Below are 18,836 nucleotides of genomic sequence, written 5' to 3'. Positions count from 1 at the left end.
ATGTCCCTCTTTTCTTCTCCCTTCCCCTCAGGACAGAAGACCACTGTGTTTGGTGTTGGAGCACCATCTACTGGTCAGGTCTGGTAGGGTCGGGCAGTTGGAGCACCATCTACTGGTCAGGTCTGGTAGGGTCGGGGCAGTTGGAGCACCATCTACTGGTCAGGTCTGGTAGGGCCGAGAATTTGGAGCACCATCTACTGGTCAGGTCCGGTAGGGCGGGGCAGCTGGTGTTGTGAATCAGGCCGCTGTGGTGATGAGACCGGCTACTTCCCAACACCAGGGTCTCTCCTTGACCTCTCACCTACGACCCCTCAACCCTGACTTCCAGAGCTGGGTTAAATACATATGTCAAATACCTTTCACCCGTAACCTCTGCAGTGAAGAGGGCGGAGCCTACTTCCCAACACAAGGGACTTTCTCTATCCCAGACCTCTGGTTTTGTATAATGTATGTTGTGATTATATGAAATGGGATGGTAGTGTAGGTAGGGTGTTGCGATGGCCCGTAGGCTGTGTGTAAATTGACTATGAACACAGCTGCAGCTTAAAAAGGTCTTTCCTTAAAGTAATCCACTACACAACTAGACAATTATCAAAAGGTCAATGAGGACACAAGGTTAATGTGACACAATCTAGAACAACCTGGCCTTTATCTGGCCTGCTAGACACACATACACATACACTCTCGCACACACGCACTCACACACATTCAGCACTGCTGTTGCAACTTATTATTACTATTTATTTAAACTGCTATACCAAGTCCTTTTACTCACTTTATTACTTGTATTAAACCGTCCTTATTTTTATCTCAATCATAGGCTACTGTATATATTATATTATCTACTTCTCATAATAGTTTTTATTACTCTTTTTTTCTTCTACTATGTATTACTATTTGTAATTTTGGGACTTTTGTAATGATATTGTTATTGTACTGCATTGTTAAGGAAAGTTAGCAAACAAGCATTTCACTGTACCCTGTGCACGTGGCCAATACACTTTGATTTGTTTTGACATAATGATTAAAGAAGGCTTCTGCTATCCTAGTACAGAGAGGAAGAGTCGAAGCGAGAGGTTTAGCTCTCGCCAAAATCTGTCAAAAATCTACCTATTGTTATGAAGGAGACATGAGCATCTCGTCATTATATACAGATCTCTGCATAGTGCTATTTTTAATGTTTTCCAATGATCTTGTCAACTACCTTTCATAGACAATAAAGATGTATTGAATTTTAGTCCTGTGTTGTGTCCATTTTGTATTTGTAGCCATGTAATCTATGTGAGGTGTATAAGGCATAGTTCTTGTAGCCTTCTCTGGTTTGGGGCTTTAACCTGCATCCATCGACAACTTTTGGGATCAACAATAATGGGATCATGCTCAGCATTCAAACTCATAGCCTATATGTTGAATTATTCATTATGTTTGACTTTCTCTGATAGGATAGACTAAATGAAAAATGTAGCCTAGGCTACAGTATCTAAGAAAATGTATGTAAATTGTCGGACGTTCGTGGCTATGCGCATGCCCAGTAGGATAGCATCAAGCTCCGCTGCAACAGGTGTGATTTAAATGGGAAGTGAGGCAGGGAAAGCTAGCCTGACAGGCTCTACATAACATTTTCAATTAACGAGAACGTTAGAAACCAGAGTTGTTTGTAAGAATAATTTGTGTAAACAAATTCTGCATTTGCATCGAAATTGAATGGAGCGATTTTCGCCTACTAGCCAGCGTCTGAATTTGACATTTGTGTTATTTATTTATCATCCGACAAATAGTTATAGCCCGTGCATGGTATTTCCCGTTGCCTAAGTTAAACTTACGTTTATTTTATTAGTGGGAAGAGACAATTTTGGTTTACATTTTTTTCTTTCAAAGTTAGCTTTTGAACAGATTTGAGGTTTATCAAACTCTAATAACGCATTGGCAGACAAAAAGTAAAGAAAAAACGGTGCAAATAAAATATTTTTCGTGTTCGCTGATAAAATAGCTCTGAAATGCGACCATGCTCCCATCTACCGGGAGGATCAAATTAAATCGAAGCGTGCTGAAAGTTGAAGGCAATAATGGACTGCCAAGCGTGCCCAGACGGAGACGGCCATTCAAAGTGTTGTACTCGCCAACCGGCGATACACATGGCGATCCTAACAGCATCAGGAAAACTCTGGAATGCTCTTCACAAAACGAGGAAAACAGTGAATTGAAAACGAAGGATGATTTTGTTTTGGGGTACACTGAATCCACAGTTTTGAAATCCGAAAATCATAATTTCCCCCCATACTTGGGGACAGAAAAGGGGCACCTTGCGAGTGAGACAGCTGTCGGAAAAACAACTGCGGTGCCAGCAGACAGTGGGGAACAGAGGTCAACACCATTGACTGAATGTGAAGGTATGGAGCTGTCCAAGATAAATGATTTTAAATACAATGGGCATTTGAGCACTGGGAATGATTGAGGTGAAAGTAGATGGGCCATATACTAAAGCAAATATGTCCAGGCTAAAGTCGGGGGACCTCAGACAAGAAGGAAATATGCAACTAGGCCGAATAGGGTGACAGCGGGGCATAAGAACGAATTATGTTGCAGGCTGCAGTTGGCGGTGTCCTTTGGCAGTGAGGGCTCCAACGAACTGACTGATAAAATCAATACTTTTTTAACCAAGCAATTTCCAAGGGTAAAAACTCTAAGCACGTTTCTTATTACATAGAGAGCGACCTTTCTTATTACATAGAGAGCGACCTATCGGTGAAGTCCAGAGTGAGAGCGTGCGGTGCAGCTGTCAATACTCGAGATGTTGCTGCTGGCAAGTCTCCAGTGACATTGGCCAAGAAAACTAGAAAATCTGTGCTGAGAAGAACACGATCAATAGAGCGCAGGAGGAACGTCTCTTGTTTAGAGTCAGACAAGGCAGTTGAAGAGCAGTCTCCAGCGCAGTCACGAAAAAGAACCAATAACCGGGTGAGTGCTGCTTTGAAACTTGCGAAAGCGCAAGGGGAGCGAAGGAAAGTTTGAAGTTGAGAACTTACGATCTGCAACAAGTGCAGGGACAGAACGAGGAGGTGCAGAATCTACCGAAGGAGATGCTGGCCACGCCGTAAAAAGGGCAATCTCCCTACTTAATGGGATATCAAGTAAGATACATGTTTTACCATTTTATCGTATTGAATTGAGCACTGCATCGATAATGTGATTGACTGGTTTCGTATGCAAGCTAGCCTGCCTCAACATGCTAGGTATAGCTAGCTAGCCCACTAGCATTTAAGCTAACTAGCGGGCTTGTAATCAGTAACGCTCACTCTGGCGCTAACTCCACTTGCAGCAACGTGGCAATGAATGAAACGTCACTGTTGAGGCAAGCTCAGTTAGCTGTTGCTTCTGAAATGTCTGTTACATTGTCGACCAAAATTACATTATGAATGCTGTGCTCCACGCAGTCTGCATTTCTAGCTTCCCAGGAGACAGTTGATGACTAGCAGGCATTTATTTCACATGGCTAGATGGCTTTAAAGTTGCATGAATTTGTATTAATGCATTGAGAAATCTGTAGGGGTAATTCAGCTTTGACCAATCAACCCATGAAAAGCGATCTAGTTAACTTTTATGACGTTTGAGCCTGATTTTTAAATCGATTGTAACTAATGTACGCTAGATTTCCAATTAATCTCCACGTTATGTATGCTAAAAATGAGTTGAAGTCTGTATAAGCCCTGGATGACTGTCAGGGGGCGCTGTATTGAAGCCACCTCAGCCATCTTGGCACAACTCTACAATGTCTACGTTTCTGACACGTTTATTCTATTACATCTTAATGCATAATTTTAAATTATATGTGAGCTAAATATAAAATGTATTTAAAACAAATATATATATATTTTATTAGAGTGCTAATGTTACTGTCTCCACTACAACAAAAATACTTAAATACATGTCATTTTGTCCTTGAAACAGTTAATTGAAATAATATAGAATTCCATTAATTCCTATGGAGGACTGCTTCTCCTGGAGTGCCAATATGGCCAACCGGTTGCTGCATAGCATCAGCAATCCAGGGTTTATATGTCGTTGGTTGAAGTATATGCATTTTCAGACTACTTAGCTTATAGGTTTCAACTCAATAGTGGTAATTGACTTCCTCCCCTCGTCTCCTTTCCTTCCCTCATCTCCGGTTTCCCCCCTTGTCTCCTTCCCTTAATTTGCACTGACGTCAAAAAACTGGACAAGTGTAGGCCTTTTCCTGTTCTAAATATTCTAGCGAAGTTAAATGAAGGAGAGGATCAAGGAGAGGAAGCCAGTTGAAACTATTGAGATACACCCATAGTTACCTTAAAATAACTTAGATCAACTGACGGTGTTCATCTCCGCTTCCAGATATTGATAGGAGTCCCATTGTTACACGCCATCGCCCCAAACCCCCTCTCAGCTCGCCATCCTGTCCACAGCGGTCAGTCAGGAGAGTGGTTAAAACCTTGTGCTGCGCCCTGTGTGGAGAAATTAAATACACGCCCCCTAAGAGAAGGAAGCTGACCAGGGTTGAGCCAGTTGGAGTGACAGGCAGAGGCAGGGCCATCGTCCTCAGCAGAGTAGTAGGGCTTGAGCAGCCTACGGTCAGGGTTAAAACCAGGAAGAATTTCACCTCCACCATTAAGGCCCCCAAGAAGCTGGTGATCTGGATAGGGAGGTACCCCAAGGTCAAGCTCTGCGATGTAGCTCAAATATGTGACGTCTCGGTTGGGGGCTTTTCCTGCCTGCTGCCGGCCCAACTCCTGACTTCCAAAGTAGTGCGTTGTTTCAAGTGGGACTATCGGAGCAAAGTTGGTCTGTTAGGGCCTAGTTGTTGCAGCAGAGGGAGCCATGGGAGTGAGACGACCTGGGAGCGCATTAGTAGAAAGAAGTTGCGTCACTGTTCTCAGTGTGGGAAGAATGGTCAGCTTTTGACGCAGACTGAAATTCACCAGTGCATGCACACGGGGGCGCACAGATTGACTGAGTCAAATCGTTCTGCATCTCTCGCTGCCTCGGATCGCGGGATGTCTGAAGCCTCCACCAATGGTTTTGCTTGTCTCTCACTAGGTAAGCAGCAGGTGAGCAGGGGGTCAAGCGGGGCTGGAACGCATGACAGAGGCATTCTTGAAGACTCTGGAACAGGAAGTGATGACGTAGAAACAGGAAAGCCAGTCGCTAAGCGGATGAGATTGGGTTATGTCCACGGAGACCTAATGGAGCAAAAACATTCTAGTCCAAGTGAACCAGAACTGGATCCTGGGATAGCTATCGCTTCCCTTGAAGACAGTGGGACGATGTCTGAGATGCCATGTGAAGTCCCGCCGCATTTACACACAAGTCATGTCAGTCGTAGTCATAGCAACGCTACAGATGCTCCTGTGAGATCACACCACTTTATGACACAGGATGGAGGCTGGAGGGCAGGGCCCGGGGGAGGTGACAGGTCACTGGAGTCCACTGCCAACGGGACGCTGTCTCCCTGGTCCATGGAGAACGGCGTGGGAGTAGACCCCCCCTCTGACAGCGACACTGAGGACCAAGACCTGTTCTCCTGTCGTAGAGTGGTGGCCTACATCAAGAGGCTGCACCTGTCCTGTGCACGCACCTACCTCTCCTGGCCCTTCCCCAAACCTGATTCTGCACAGTCACTCTCTGTGACATCAGTCCTCAATGCAAATGGACCACTGACACCCCCAGCGGATTCTGTGTCATCAGCTGTGGGCTGTGTTAATGGAGCCTTGGTGAACGGTTATGGAGACTCACTGGTGAGGGCTGAGAGAACCAGAGTTCTCACCTCTCACTGTACACTCACTGAATACACTCCACAGACAAGCTACCAGGTTTATGCTCATAGGAATGGGATGAAGGGAGAGGGAAACATGATGGAAGAGAAAGACATGAGCAATGGAAGAGAAGGAGGAGGAGAAGAGGATGAGAGCGTGACCCAGTGTTCACTCTCTCCTGACACTTCAAGCAAGGTGTACCCATCCCATCCTCTCTGTCACAAGAAACCACAGTCCCAACTCAGAACTAGGGGTCTCCATCGCAACAAAGCTTCCATATCCCCTCCACCTAAAGCTCCCACTATCTCCGCCCTCCTCACCCCACCCAAAAACCACAGTGAAACTGATCCAATTCTTTCAGTTTCCTCCAACCTTTCTCAGACTGACACATACACTGTTTCTTGCCTCTCTCCACCCAAAACTGACTCTGTCTCAACCTTCCCTCCAGCTAAAGTCAGTGGCGGCGGTGAGACAGCCTCCACCCCCCCTCCTATAGGCGTCGGTAGTGACATAGCCACTGCCACCTTTCTGCTGTTCTCATCTGCATCCCAAAACATAGAGACATCCCCACCACCCTCCTCTCCTACTCCCTCCTCCTTTCTTACTCCCTCCTCCCCTCGGAGGAAGGATGAAGGTGGGGCTATGTTCAATGCACCATCCTCCCCATCAGCTGTGGACAGTAAGACCGACACGTCTCACTCAAACTCATTTCACTCAGCAGAGTCATCCTCTCTTCCACCAGATTTCTCCTGTCTTTCAGCTGAATCCTCCTTTCTCTCATCCAGCTCCTCACTTCTGCCTCAAGAAAAAAGAAAGGCAGAGGGAGTGGAGATGCAGAGCAGAGAGGGAGATGAAATGAAAGGAGAGGCGGCTGCGAGTGGAGAACTGAAGGTTTTGGTTTTACCAGGCAGTGAGTCCTCCAGTCCAGAGAAGCAGGAGCACCAACGTCCAGAGCAGAAGAGCACACAGGGGGGCTCGTCGCTTGGCAAGCCCAAAGAGGGAGAGGCTGTGGTGGCCACGATCAGTAACCTCGCCCCTGGGATTCTTGGAGGTCAAACACCAATGCTGTGCATAACACGCCTGATGCTGCAGACACAGAGCTACTCAGAAGAGGATGATGACTTTGTAGTCCAGAAAGAGAAGTTGTCCAGTGCAGTAGGTGTTGGAACACAGGCCCAGGCATCCTCCACTGATGAAGATGATGGTACATGTGGTGAAGAGGGGACACTAGAGCCTGTTAGAACCCAGCCCTGTACTGATGAAGATGATGTCGATCATCATAATCAGTCCACCTCCTGTACTAAGGTCACGTCTGAGAACCAGGAAGCCGGCACTCCTTCCTTTTCCGGGTCACACACTCAACACCAGGAAGTAGAAGTTAGGGCAGGGTCAAAAGTCAAGCTGGCTAGTGACCCCAAAGCTCACCTCTTGGATGAGTTCACAGCCTACAAGCAGGACATCCTGCTTGTAGATGTTCTCCTGGATGACCCAGAGCTGTTTGGGAGCTTGCCTCAGGACCTTGAACCCATGCTCGGGTCAACCAAGGGACGAAGGGCCCCTAGAGCCAGGACCACCATTGGGGCAGGGAGAGCCCTACTACTCACAGGTGCAGGTCCCTCATGGGCCACTGAGAAAAGGTATGATCGTTTTAAGTTTGAATTTGTTAGCTACCTCTTATACAGGACTTTGAAAATGCTCTCTCTCTGTTTTGTCTTATAGCTCCACCACGGGTACAGATGGGCCTCCTGGTTTTAAGACTGACCAGAGAAGAATTATCCACTTTAAAGGTTTGTGCCTCTGAAAGGGTCAATAGAAGTGTGTGTGTGTGTGTGTGTGTGTGTGTGTGTGTGTGTGTGTGTGTACACACACACACACACACAGTCACAATATAAACTATGGAAAGACTGAAAACCAGCTAGTGTGAAATTCTGATAAATCTCTTTTTGTCGCTCAATAATGACCTTTTAATATGAGATGATAGTGTAAACCTGTTGTAATGTGTGTTTTGTGTTTAGATGAGGAGAGTGCAGGACGATCTTGGAGACCTGTAGCCAGTTCCAACCCTAAGCCTGCCCTGGTCCACAGCAACAGCTGGCCCCCTACTGTCCACGCATTACATCCAGACCAGGTCAGCTCATAGCATCACAATCACTTTATTCACCAAGTACATTTACCAATGTGCAGAATTTGACTCCGTGAATAGGTGCTGCCAGCAATAGACATTGTACTAACAGATTACAGACACATAGTCAGGATACAGAATATGCAGTATAAGCTGACTTGCAGTATGGTGAGGATCTACAATTTACAGATCTATATATGCAGAGGGAGAGATGCTCATAGCATAAACCATGATTGGGTTCAATTCAGGAAACAAACTGCTTTTGAATAAGTACAATTGTGACATTGCTGTATTGTGTGTTTGAGCAGGGTGGAACTGACTACAACTACAGTCCTATGAAGGCAGAGATCTCTGAGAGGTATATTACTTACACTGACTAATACAATATACCATCTAGGCCTACTCCAACACTACACCTCTACTGTTCTTTCTGCAGTAGTACTGTTCATCAACACTTCATTCCTTTCATACCACTGTACTTCTATCAGAGAGATGATGATGTTTGAGAAGGGTAGTGGTGGCAATGATGGTTCAGGGGTGAAGGAGAATGATGATTAAGTTGTGTTGCAGGGCCCAGGCCTTCCAGTCTCTGAACTCATTTAAGAGCACACTGCCTTATCTGATGACTGGAGACTCCTGGTGCAACGGTGAGGGGGAAGACGCACAACATCCACAATACATAATGAAAACTTGTATCTGTACAGCTTTGATGTGAAGCCGCAGAGAGAACTGACTCATGTCGTTCCACAGGACATACAACCTCATGTAAAGACCCAGCGGCAGCAGACACCGGCCCTCAAAGACAATTTGACAGTGTAACTACCTCATAATAAAACTACTTATGTTTGTCTTTATAAAATATACTTTTATGAATTGTCCTAGTTATCCATAAAAAAACAAAACAGATTTGATGAATTCCCTCTGTCCTCCATTCCCTCTCTCCTCCCTCAGTATTGCAAGTACTATTTCAGCATGTCGGACTGTTTCCATAAGACCTGTTGGTTCCTCCATGTGCCCAAGAGAGGAGACGAGAAGGTAGGCTGCTACTGCCTCCAATAACCACCTGGGTCCTCTTCATTAGGGTGCACCGTAGCAAAAACATTTAGCTATGGAAAATAAATTGAGCTGTAGTCCAAATTGGTAGCACTGCTGATGTAAGAGCACCCTCTGCTTGTGGTTGAGAGCTTGAGCTTTGATAATGTTCATGCCAAGTGGAAGGCTTAATGGATATGATGGTGTCTGTTGGTTGACCTGTGAATTCTTTCCATGTGAAGATTGCTGAGCGTTATGTCTTGACTATTTCATGCGTTTTCTTTTAGTTCTGTGTAGAGACGGTGCTGAGGTTTGTCAGGTCTTCCAACCCTGTCTGTCTGCAGAGGGCAGGTTAGTGTGTTTTGATGAAATTGTAGTGCTGATTGCTCCTCAGACATATCTGACTGGGGTAGATGCAGGAACAACACAGATGGATGGTTCTTTGACACGCTTCACTGTCCTGCTTACGGTCCGTGTCCCTTCTCTCTCCTTTCACACCTCCGTCCACCTCTCCCTTCAGTGTCAGTGTTTACGTCGTACTACCAGTTCAGTCCTCCAGGTGTCTACCACACCCCTCTGGTCCTGAATTCTCTCCTGGCCGCTCTGCTCAAAGCTGGCTTTCTGTCTGACATCATCACGGTGCTGCACGTCAGCACCGCCCACAACATACTGGTACGAACACACACACTGCTGCTACTCTGTTTATTATCCATCCTGATTGCGTAGTCACTTTTACCCCAAACCTACATGTACATATTACCTCAACTACCTCGTACCTCTGCACATTGACTCTGTGCCGGTACTCCTTGTATTGTATATAGCCTCATTGTAATTTTGTGTTACTATTTCTGTTAAAGATGTTAGAATTTGTCTTACTTTTGAACTCTGCATTGTAGGGAAAGGGCTCATAAGTAAGCATTTCACTGTAAAGTCCACACCTGTTGTATTCGGCACGTGGCAAAGTTTGATTTGATTCTCTGTTGTGACAGGGATTATTATGTTGGGCCTTTCAGGTAGAGGTCTTCATGGACCTGGGGATTTCCCACCTGGACCCGATATGCATAAATAAATGATAGAATCCCGTTCCGAAAAGACCCAAAGACAACTAGGCCAGTTCTGCATAGACTGATTTGTCTGAGGGAAGCAGCAGCAAAGTATATTTGTTAGCTACTTTAATAACCAGAGATGGTTATGTGCGAGGGAGACGCGCTCTAGCAGGTGACGGAGGGGCCTTGCTGTGTGTGTACACAGGGAGCGAGGAGGAGGGAGAGCAACCAACCAAGCTGAGTCACGCTAGTAAAATAACTGAGTTTATTTATCATCCAATATGATTAAGTAGTACCTGTCTTGGCTGCATCAAACTGAGAAAGCAAGTTGGTTAATTTAGCTAGTATGGCTAATTGAGGCTGCATGTGCTTTTCTCCCTGTCCTACCGTTAAAAACAACACCTCATTTAGATTAGGTAGCAGCCTACCTGTTGACTCTTGGTCGTTTGTGGCATAATAGTTTCATTTAAGTCAACAATTTCCTTTGATTACATAATCGCTTTACTTGCTTTGCTGCACGTGGAGGCTCTGACTATAGCGCTGTTTTGATGACTTGTGATTGGCCGACAAGCTACACGCGCCACTCTGCATAGGCTATTCGCGTTGAGCAGTGGTGACATACTGTTAAATGTTTTATCAGCAACTCTCTGTCCATCGCCATTGTAATCTACTGTGAAGCCAAAATGTTCCCAAACTGGAGATTTAAACTATGATGGAGGATCGACCCCCACCACTCGCCATCGTACAGTACTAGTTCCCGGCAGCGCTTCACAAAAGGAATGTGCCAGTTAAGGTTATCATTTCTATTGTGTGCGTATAGACTCTTGTTTTAACAATATGCCCTACAAATGTTTTCCAGCTCAGTTTACTTGAGGCAATGGCATACAATGCAGCGTAGGCATAGCCTATTGGCCTAGTGTTTTAGTAGATTGTTTTTATATATTCATTCGTGTGCGAACCAAGGTCCCCGTGCAGGAACGGTTCAGTACGAATATGTGTACCGTTACACCCCTAGTGGTCAGCAAAGCAAACTGGTATTATTTGACTTGTCCCTCTCCCCCATCTAGCCCAGTCCAGCGTTTCTCCTGGCTCTGTTCGACTATGTGGGAGAGAGAGACCAATCCATCTTACCTGAACTCATTCAACTCACCTCTAAGGTACTAAGGTGTATGTGTCTCTGTCAGTGGAGGATTGTGTGATAAGCTATAGGGAGGAAAGGCTCATTGTAATTGCTGGAATTAAATAAATTAAATGGTATCAAACATATAGAAACCTTGTGACTTCATTCCATTTATTCCAGCTATTACAATAAGCCTTTTGTCCTATAGCTCCTCCCACCAGCCTCCTCTGGTGTGTGTGCACTGAAGCTGACTTGTTGTTTGTCAGTTTTATTTGTTTTAAGTAAAGCGTGTGACCCTGCTGATCTAAATGGTGTGAGTTCAGATGGTGGATGCAGGCTTGGGGTTAAATGTCGACCAATGTGAGCGTGTCCTACACATGTTCCTTCAGTCGCCACAATACCACCCAGCAGACTCACCTGAGAATTACACAACTAAACCTGGCAACCACAGGTGAGTCATCTTACACACACCTTCGGGTCAGTCCTGTACCTGGCAACCCAAGCCTGTTTTATAGGAGCTGTTTTGGTACTGGCTGAGAAACCCATGGGTGCGTTCAATTCGATTCAATGTTTACTACGTTGCGTGATGGTTTGTACTGAAAGTGACGTTTCCCCAAAACGGTGTGCACCGTTCTTCAAAAGCCTTTGAGGCACGTTTGGTGGGGTGTGGCGAGGTGTCGCAAGATCAATATAAACTAAGTAGCCTTCGGCTCATAGGAGAAGATCTCCTGTTTCTGTAGCATGAGACCGCTTGTTGTACAAGTACACCCTCTGGACAGGATGCTAGTCTGCTCAATGTGGGTGTGGCAATGAGAAATGGCAGAACTCGTGCATTATACGATCTCTAGGCCGCCATATAATCATACTGTTATTGAACTTGGTCGTACAGTAGTGTTTCTGTTGATTTTAACATTGCACATGGTTTTTTCGTACTGATCGCAGCCCATGTTTTTATCTTGTCATTGGTGTTGGGTGATTGGCTGTTTGATTTGTTCATCACTCCAGGTCGATGAACACCGAAGCTCCCACTCCTGAAGCGCTGAGTCTGGCCCATGCTCTCGTGGAGGTGAGGTATTTTTCTCCTAGTTCTGTTGCTTGTTTGATCTAAATGTAATCATTTTGGCACATTTCTCTCTCTCCTTCCCTTCCCTCTCTCCCTCTAGTTGTGTTCCCAGCAGGAGGACTGGGGGAGGTTGGGTGTAGTCTTCCGCTCCATATGCCACTCCCACAGAAGCCTTGTCGACTTACAGCACTTCAGCGGCTGCATTGCCATAGCACTGCTCGAGGGGGACAAAGACAGACTAGCCCTGCCCTTCGCCTCCTTCACTGAGACAGGTGAGACACTACAGAGATAGACAGGTCTTTGAGCATTGATAATGAATGAATGAATAAGTGTGTTAGTTTGTTGTCTCTGTTTCAGTGTACCAGGAGACCTAGGACTGGGATGATATTATACTGAACAAAAATATAAACACAACATGCGGTGTTGGTTTCATGAGCTTAAATAAAAGATCCCAGAAATGTTCCAAATGCACAAAAAATGGATTTCTCCACTTGGTGTGAACATCACATCCCTGTTAGTGAACATTTGGCATAGGAGAAGATAATCCATCCACCTGACAGGTGTGGCATATTAAAAAGCATGTTCATTACACAGGTGCACCTTGTGCTGGGGGCAATAAAAGGCCACTTTAAAATGTACAATTTTAACACGGCACAATGCCACAGATATCTCAAGTTTTGAGGGTGTGTGCAATTGTCATGCTGACTGCAGGAATGTCCACCAGAACTGTTACCATAGAATTGAATGTTTATTTCTCTATATAAGCTACCTCCAGCGTCATTTTAGAGATGTTCCAGTAGGTCCCACAACCACAGACCACGTGTAACCACGCCAGCCCAGGACCTCCACATCCGGCTTCTTCACCTGCGGGATTGTCTGAGACCAACCACCCGAACAGCTGATGAAACTAAGGAGAATTTCTGTCTGTAAAAAAACGCTCTTGTGGGGAATAATGTATTCTGATTGGCTGGTCCTGGCTCCCAAGTGGGTGGGCCTATGCCAACCCATGGCTGTGCCCCTTCCCAGTCATGTGAACTCCATAGATTAGGGCCTAATGTAATGATTTCAATTGACTGATTTCCTTATGAACTGTAACTCAGTAAAATTGTTAATTGTTGTGTTTTTATAGTTTTCTTCTCTGTTCCAGTGTACCAGGAGACAGAGGACTGGGATGATGGTCTGATCAAGAGCTTCCTGGGGAGAATAGGAGTCTCTCTGATGTTCAGATACCACAAGACACAACAATGGGCCAAGGTAACTGTGTTTCTCTCTCACACTGGATCAAAGGCTGATGTGGTCTGTAATATTGGTGTATATGCGAGTCTGATGCAGGTCGTATGTGTTCTCTCTCTCTGTCTGTGAAGGGCCGGAGGCTGGTGGATGTGTTATCCAGGTTAAAGGTAAACTACTCCACTCTGAAGGGACTGTTCGGTAACGAGGATGGAGCTTCTCGCTGTCACCTAATCACAATAGCTACAGAACTTTTCCTTAGGAGCAACAGTGTTGAGGGGGCACTCAATACACTCCGAGGTAACGAATGCACTGTCTCACACTCCAATGTAAACATGTAACACACAAACACAGGAAACCAAGTTTCAAGTGATTGAACAAGGTGTGTGTTTGATATTTGAGACCTCTGGTGTGTCTTGTAGATAACGAGTGGTTCCTGAGTTCGTGTGTGTGGCCGTGTTCGGTGGAGGACGTAGCGGAGAGAACAACTGTTCTGGTACGACTGGCTGAGATAACATCCCACAGAGACACACTGGAGGTCCTCACTAACCTGCCTGGTCTTAAGGAACCTGCAGGTACGCTCCCAAACTGTCTCACCAACCTACACTACTGGTAAAAGGTTTTGGAACACCTACTCATTCAAGGGTTTTTATTTGGATTTTTCTACATTGTAGAATAATAGTGAAGACATAAACTATGAAAACGCATATGGAATGATCTAGTAACCAAATAAGTGTTTTAAAATTCTAAATATATTTTACATTCTTCAAATAGCCACCCGTTGCCTTGACAGCTTTGCACTCTTGGCATTCTCTCAACCAGCTTCACCTGGAATGCTTTTCCAACAGTCTTGAAGGAGTTCCCACATATGCTGAGCACTTTGCTGCTTTTCTTTCACTCTGCGGTCCAACTCATCCCAAAACATCTCAATTGGGTTGAGATTGGGTGATTGTGGAGGCCAGGTTATCTGATGCAGCACCATCACTCCTTTATCTTGGCCAGGTCGCAGTTGTAAATGAGAACTTGTTCTCAACTGGCCTACCTGGTTAAATAAAGGTGAAATAAATAAAAAATCACTCTCCTTGGTCAACTTGCCCTTACACAGCCTGAAGTTGTTGGGTCATTGTCCTGTGGAAGAAAGAAAAAAAGATATTCCCACTAAGCCCAAATAAATCAGTGTCCCCAGCAGAGTACCCCCACACCACCTCCATGCTTTACGGTGGGAAATACACATGCAGGGATCATCCGTTCACCCACACCGCATCTGTTTTGGCAGTTGGCACCAAAAATCTCCTGTTAGGACTCCAGACCAAAGGAAAAATATCACCGGGTCTAATGTCCATTGCTCGAGTTTCTTGGACCAAGCAAGTCTCTTCTTATTGTCCTTAAGTTGACACCGTCTCCTCTGAACAGTTGTTGTCTGTTACTTGAACACCTGACACATTTATTTGGGCCGTAATTTCTGAGGCTGGTAACTCTAATGAACTTGTCCTCTGCAGCAGAGGTAACACTGGGTCTTCCATTCTTGTGGCGGTCCTCATGAGAGCCAGTTTCATGATAGCCCTGGATGGTTTTTGCGTCTGCACTTTCAGAGTCCTTGAAATGTTTCATATTGACTGACGTTCATGTCTTAGACTGTAATTTTCTCTTTTCTTACTTGGTCTTTTACCAAGGAGGGCTGTCTTCTGTATACCACCCCTACCATGTCACAACACAAGTGATTGGCTCAAGCGCATTAAAGGAAATAAATTCCAGAATTTTAACTTAACATGGCATACCTGTTAATTGAAATGCATTCCAGGTGACCACCTCATGAAGCTGGTTGAGCGAATGCCAAGTGTGTAAAGCTGTCATCATGGCAAAGGGTGGCTACTTTGAAGAATCTCAAATATAAAATAGATTTTGATTTAACTTTAAAAAATAAAATAAAAATTATACTACATGATTCTTTACATGATTCCATGTGCTATTTCATAGTTTTGATATCTCTACTATTATTCTACAATGGAAAAAAAATACAAACGCTTGAATGAGTAGGTGTTCTAAAACTTTTGACTGGTAGTGTATATGGCCCAAGAGGTACCAGTGAGTTGCATATTTATTTATGACGTTACCATCCGTGTGTGACCCTCCCCCAGACCTAGCAGACATCTCCATATACGGCTGTCTGTTCAACAGTCACCTCAAGTCATGTGTCGACAGACAAACTGTGACTGTGGCCTCAGACACGCTGGGTTTCATGTTGTCTAAGAGCCTGGCTGTGGACCCTCCTCTGCTGCACACTCTGCTGCACAAACTGGGCAAGCAAAACATCTGGCTACGGGCTAGAGCTCTCTTCAAACGTGAGTCTATTACTTACTAGATAATAAAACATGCTTATCTATCAAATAAGATTGGTCTTTTTTTATTAGGAAACACTGTAGTTTGAGAGCGATGTGTGTGTTTCAGAGGCCCTGTGTCTAGGCTATTATCCTGGTGTGAAGTCCGTGCCAGGCTCTCTAGCACTGACCGTTCCCTGTTCCCTGGGGGAGATGGAGATAGCTCTGGCCTTTGAGATGGTCCTCACCATCAATGCTACAACCATCCTCAACACAACAGGCACACCACAGTCCGTCATCATCACACTCAAGAGGTGTGTGTGCGTGCGCGCGCGCGCGCATACATGCGTTTTCCTGTAGGACTGGAGACTGAAAGTGAATGTCTAGTACTGGCAGTTGACTATACATACTAATGGTTCTCTCGCCCTCTACAGAACAGGGGACCGTGAGAGTGAGTACTTGGCGGCAGGCAGTCGCCTCCTCTCGGCAGCGATCGTCCCCAACCCTAAACTGACCGTCCACTATACAGCGGTCAACTCCTGTCAGGAACAACTGTTCGTGGTCGACACACACACTGCGCGCCGCTGGCTCCGACACAACCACACCTGGGCCAAAGAGGTCTGGACACATTCCTAAAAATAAAAGTGTTCCAGGAATACTGACCTACGTTCCCATCCTGGGAATACCGACCAATGTTCTTTCTGGGAATACCAGGAAGGTTTGGAACAGGACAAGGTTGTACTGAACACTTCCATGGCCGTGTGTGTGACACTCTTCGAAGTTTAACCTGCCTAGTCTAGTCTGTCTAGACTTTACAGGCTGATCTGATCAAGGGATTTATATCAAGAAAAGACTATCAGAACTGCATATAATTGTTTGAGTTTTTTACAAAACTTAATTGTATGTTGAGTTTTTCATTGTAAGTCGTTTTAATTTAAAGGAAATGTTGAATGGAGGCGAAAGTACGAAGAACTTTCCAAGTTTGTTTGGCTTTGACTAGATTTTGTTTGAAAAATGTGGTTTATTTGAAAGTTCTCTAATTTTAGCTTGATTGTCTTTAAACACTTTTTGTTGCACATTTCTGAGGCACTTGAACAATTGTGAAGCTAGATTTTACTGTTTTGTAAGAAATGTAAAAAAGATTAAAGAATGTCTGTATTGAACTGGGTACCATTCATACTTGACTACAAGGTTTGTTTCAGAAAATGTTTATTTTCCTTAGCATTTGTTTCTAGGCAGATTTAAAAGCCTAAGATGTTTTATTTTGTGTCAGTCAGCTCTTTCAGTAATGCTACATTTTAATGGAATAAATTTACAACAGTACTATTATTATTGTAAGGAAAGCAAGCGTGTCCCAAAACTCTGATCTCACTGTGATTTTGTGAGACAGACATTTTGATCCCAGTTAACCTAATGGTCCTAGCTGGAATCACATCAGTGTTTACGACTTCCCTGATTTCTTTACATTCCTATTTGTTTCCTTTTTCCAGTGCAAAATCATTTAATTCTTCTCGTGCTTCAAAGTGATTGTCGAGAACCTGGTTCTCTGTTCTAAGTCTATCGCCGGTTCTAGCGATGAACAGTATTTCAGCATCTTCTACTGTAGGTATGATTGGTTGTGTAAAACACATTGTTTTCTGGAACAACAGTCTAGAAGCTTCTATTTAGTTTGTCTTATTTTGTATTTCTTAAAGGAAAAATAAACTACTACTGACTGACTTCTGTTTTTGTGTGTATTATCAATAATGTGTTCGTGTGGCTCTTGCCTGGCTTATCCATCCACATCACTCTAGCCAAACTGATGTCCACGAGGAGTCTGGTTTTGCCTCCATCTCCTACAATTTTTAGAATGTGAACATGTTCTGATTGGTCCCAGAAACTGACGGGCTGGGCCAGAGCCAGCCTATTTGACGACGACCTTATCAATTTTGATACTCTTGATTTGTTAGAGATGAGCCAATCGCTGAATGTATGTTGCAGTCTTTAATAGAACACCCTGAATTGAATTCCGCTGAGTCGTCAGGCAAGATGTGGCTCCGGTGATAAGGGGAAAGGACCTAGCAATGCCAAAGTCGTGGGTTTAACCCTTGCAGGAATCACCTGTGTATGTGCTCTGACTGCTCCTACCTTTTATCATACCTCACAAAACAGACCCACTACAGCTCCCTCAATGGCTACACCTCAGACTCCGCTGCAGTTATATAGGGTATCCCCCAGGGCTCTGCTGGTTCCATTACTCTTCATCTACATCCTCCCTCTTGGTCAGACCCTCTGTCATTTAAACCTTGACTTCCAATGCTATACCAATGACACAGATCTCTCTCCATCAGCTCCAAATGGTTTAAAACACTGCAGCCGGACTCCTCACCCACACCAAGTCCCTGTCTCCCAACGCATTGATTACAACACTTATTCCCAACCGGGGGTGCAATGCCGTCAGGGGTACGCCAAAATAAAAATGTGATTCACATTTATAAAAACTTTTTGGTGTTTATGTTCGCATTTTCAAACAGTCCATTTATATTTTCTAATGGGCTATACATTTGGGTGAGTTTTTTTTTTCTCGCCTGAGTAGCCTCATTTCACTACCAAAAATAAAATTCATGGAAATAACACAATGTCAAATACATGTAGCCTAGTCAAATAATTAACATCCAATCACGTTAACTGTTACTCTCTTGCGGTAAACCTTCACTCTTGTGCAGACATTTAGAAACTAAACATGACAATTTGAAAAATAAGCCACAGGAGGTTTTTGAGTGAGAATAAAGATGACTTTTGAGTTGTAAGACATGTATAAAAGCAACAGATACCATTAATAAGAAGGGGCTAGAAGCGTCTTATATGGTGAGCTAACGAGTGGCTAGGACAGGCAAGCCCCATACTATTGTTAAGGACTTAATTCTTCCTGCTTACGTGAATATGGCTGGGACAATGCTTGGGGAAAAGGACAAAACTGTACAGGAAATGCTTTCATCAAACAACACTGTTTCACGACGTGTCAGTGACATGGCAGGAGATGTTTTGAAACAATTACTGCTTTGCATACAAGCTTGATGATGAGTTTGGAAGGTACTATGGTGTTAAAAGCTGAGCTGTAGTTGATTAACAGCATTCTC

General features: G+C 44.5%; 1 protein-coding gene across 5 annotated transcripts; it reads left to right on the top strand.

Annotated features, from left to right (window-relative positions):
• The first annotated feature begins 1,388 nt into the window (after positions 1-1,388).
• topaz1 (testis and ovary specific TOPAZ 1) lies at positions 1,389-17,435 on the top strand. 5 transcript variants are annotated; one of them, XM_024441150.2, is made up of 20 exons: positions 1,406-2,390; positions 5,071-7,423; positions 7,506-7,573; positions 7,802-7,914; positions 8,217-8,266; positions 8,479-8,555; positions 8,659-8,723; positions 8,860-8,943; positions 9,228-9,291; positions 9,461-9,612; positions 11,054-11,143; positions 11,430-11,557; positions 12,112-12,172; positions 12,270-12,441; positions 13,317-13,423; positions 13,534-13,699; positions 13,822-13,974; positions 15,538-15,741; positions 15,848-16,031; positions 16,152-17,435. In XM_024441150.2, exons 1-20 carry the CDS (start codon positions 2,006-2,008, stop codon positions 16,351-16,353), a joined length of 4,878 nt encoding a protein of 1,625 aa, XP_024296918.1. In that variant the 5' UTR covers positions 1,406-2,005; the 3' UTR covers positions 16,354-17,435. The 5 variants fall into 5 exon arrangements, with proteins under 5 accessions (XP_024296919.1, XP_024296918.1, XP_024296917.1 ...); XM_024441149.2 differs by having other exon boundaries at positions 4,369-7,423; XM_024441152.1 differs by lacking the exon at positions 1,406-2,390 and adding an exon at positions 2,402-3,131.
• Positions 17,436-18,836: the final 1,401 nt, after the last annotated feature.

Source organism: Oncorhynchus tshawytscha, linkage group LG13 (assembly GCF_018296145.1).
Source record: "Oncorhynchus tshawytscha isolate Ot180627B linkage group LG13, Otsh_v2.0, whole genome shotgun sequence".
NCBI classification, from domain to species: Eukaryota; Metazoa; Chordata; class Actinopteri; order Salmoniformes; family Salmonidae; genus Oncorhynchus; species Oncorhynchus tshawytscha.
This window is presented reverse-complemented; position numbering and strand designations above follow the sequence as displayed.

Coding starts and splice junctions, on each gene's coding strand:
- topaz1 (XM_024441149.2), top strand. CDS start 2,006: ATGCTCCCATCTACCGGGAGGATCAAATTAAATCGAAGCGTGCTGAAA. Junction 8,556..8,658: donor TGGAGACTCCTGGTGCAACG/GTGAGGGGGAAG, acceptor GTCGTTCCACAG/GACATACAACCTCATGTAAA. Junction 16,032..16,151: donor GTCATCATCACACTCAAGAG/GTGTGTGTGCGT, acceptor CGCCCTCTACAG/AACAGGGGACCGTGAGAGTG.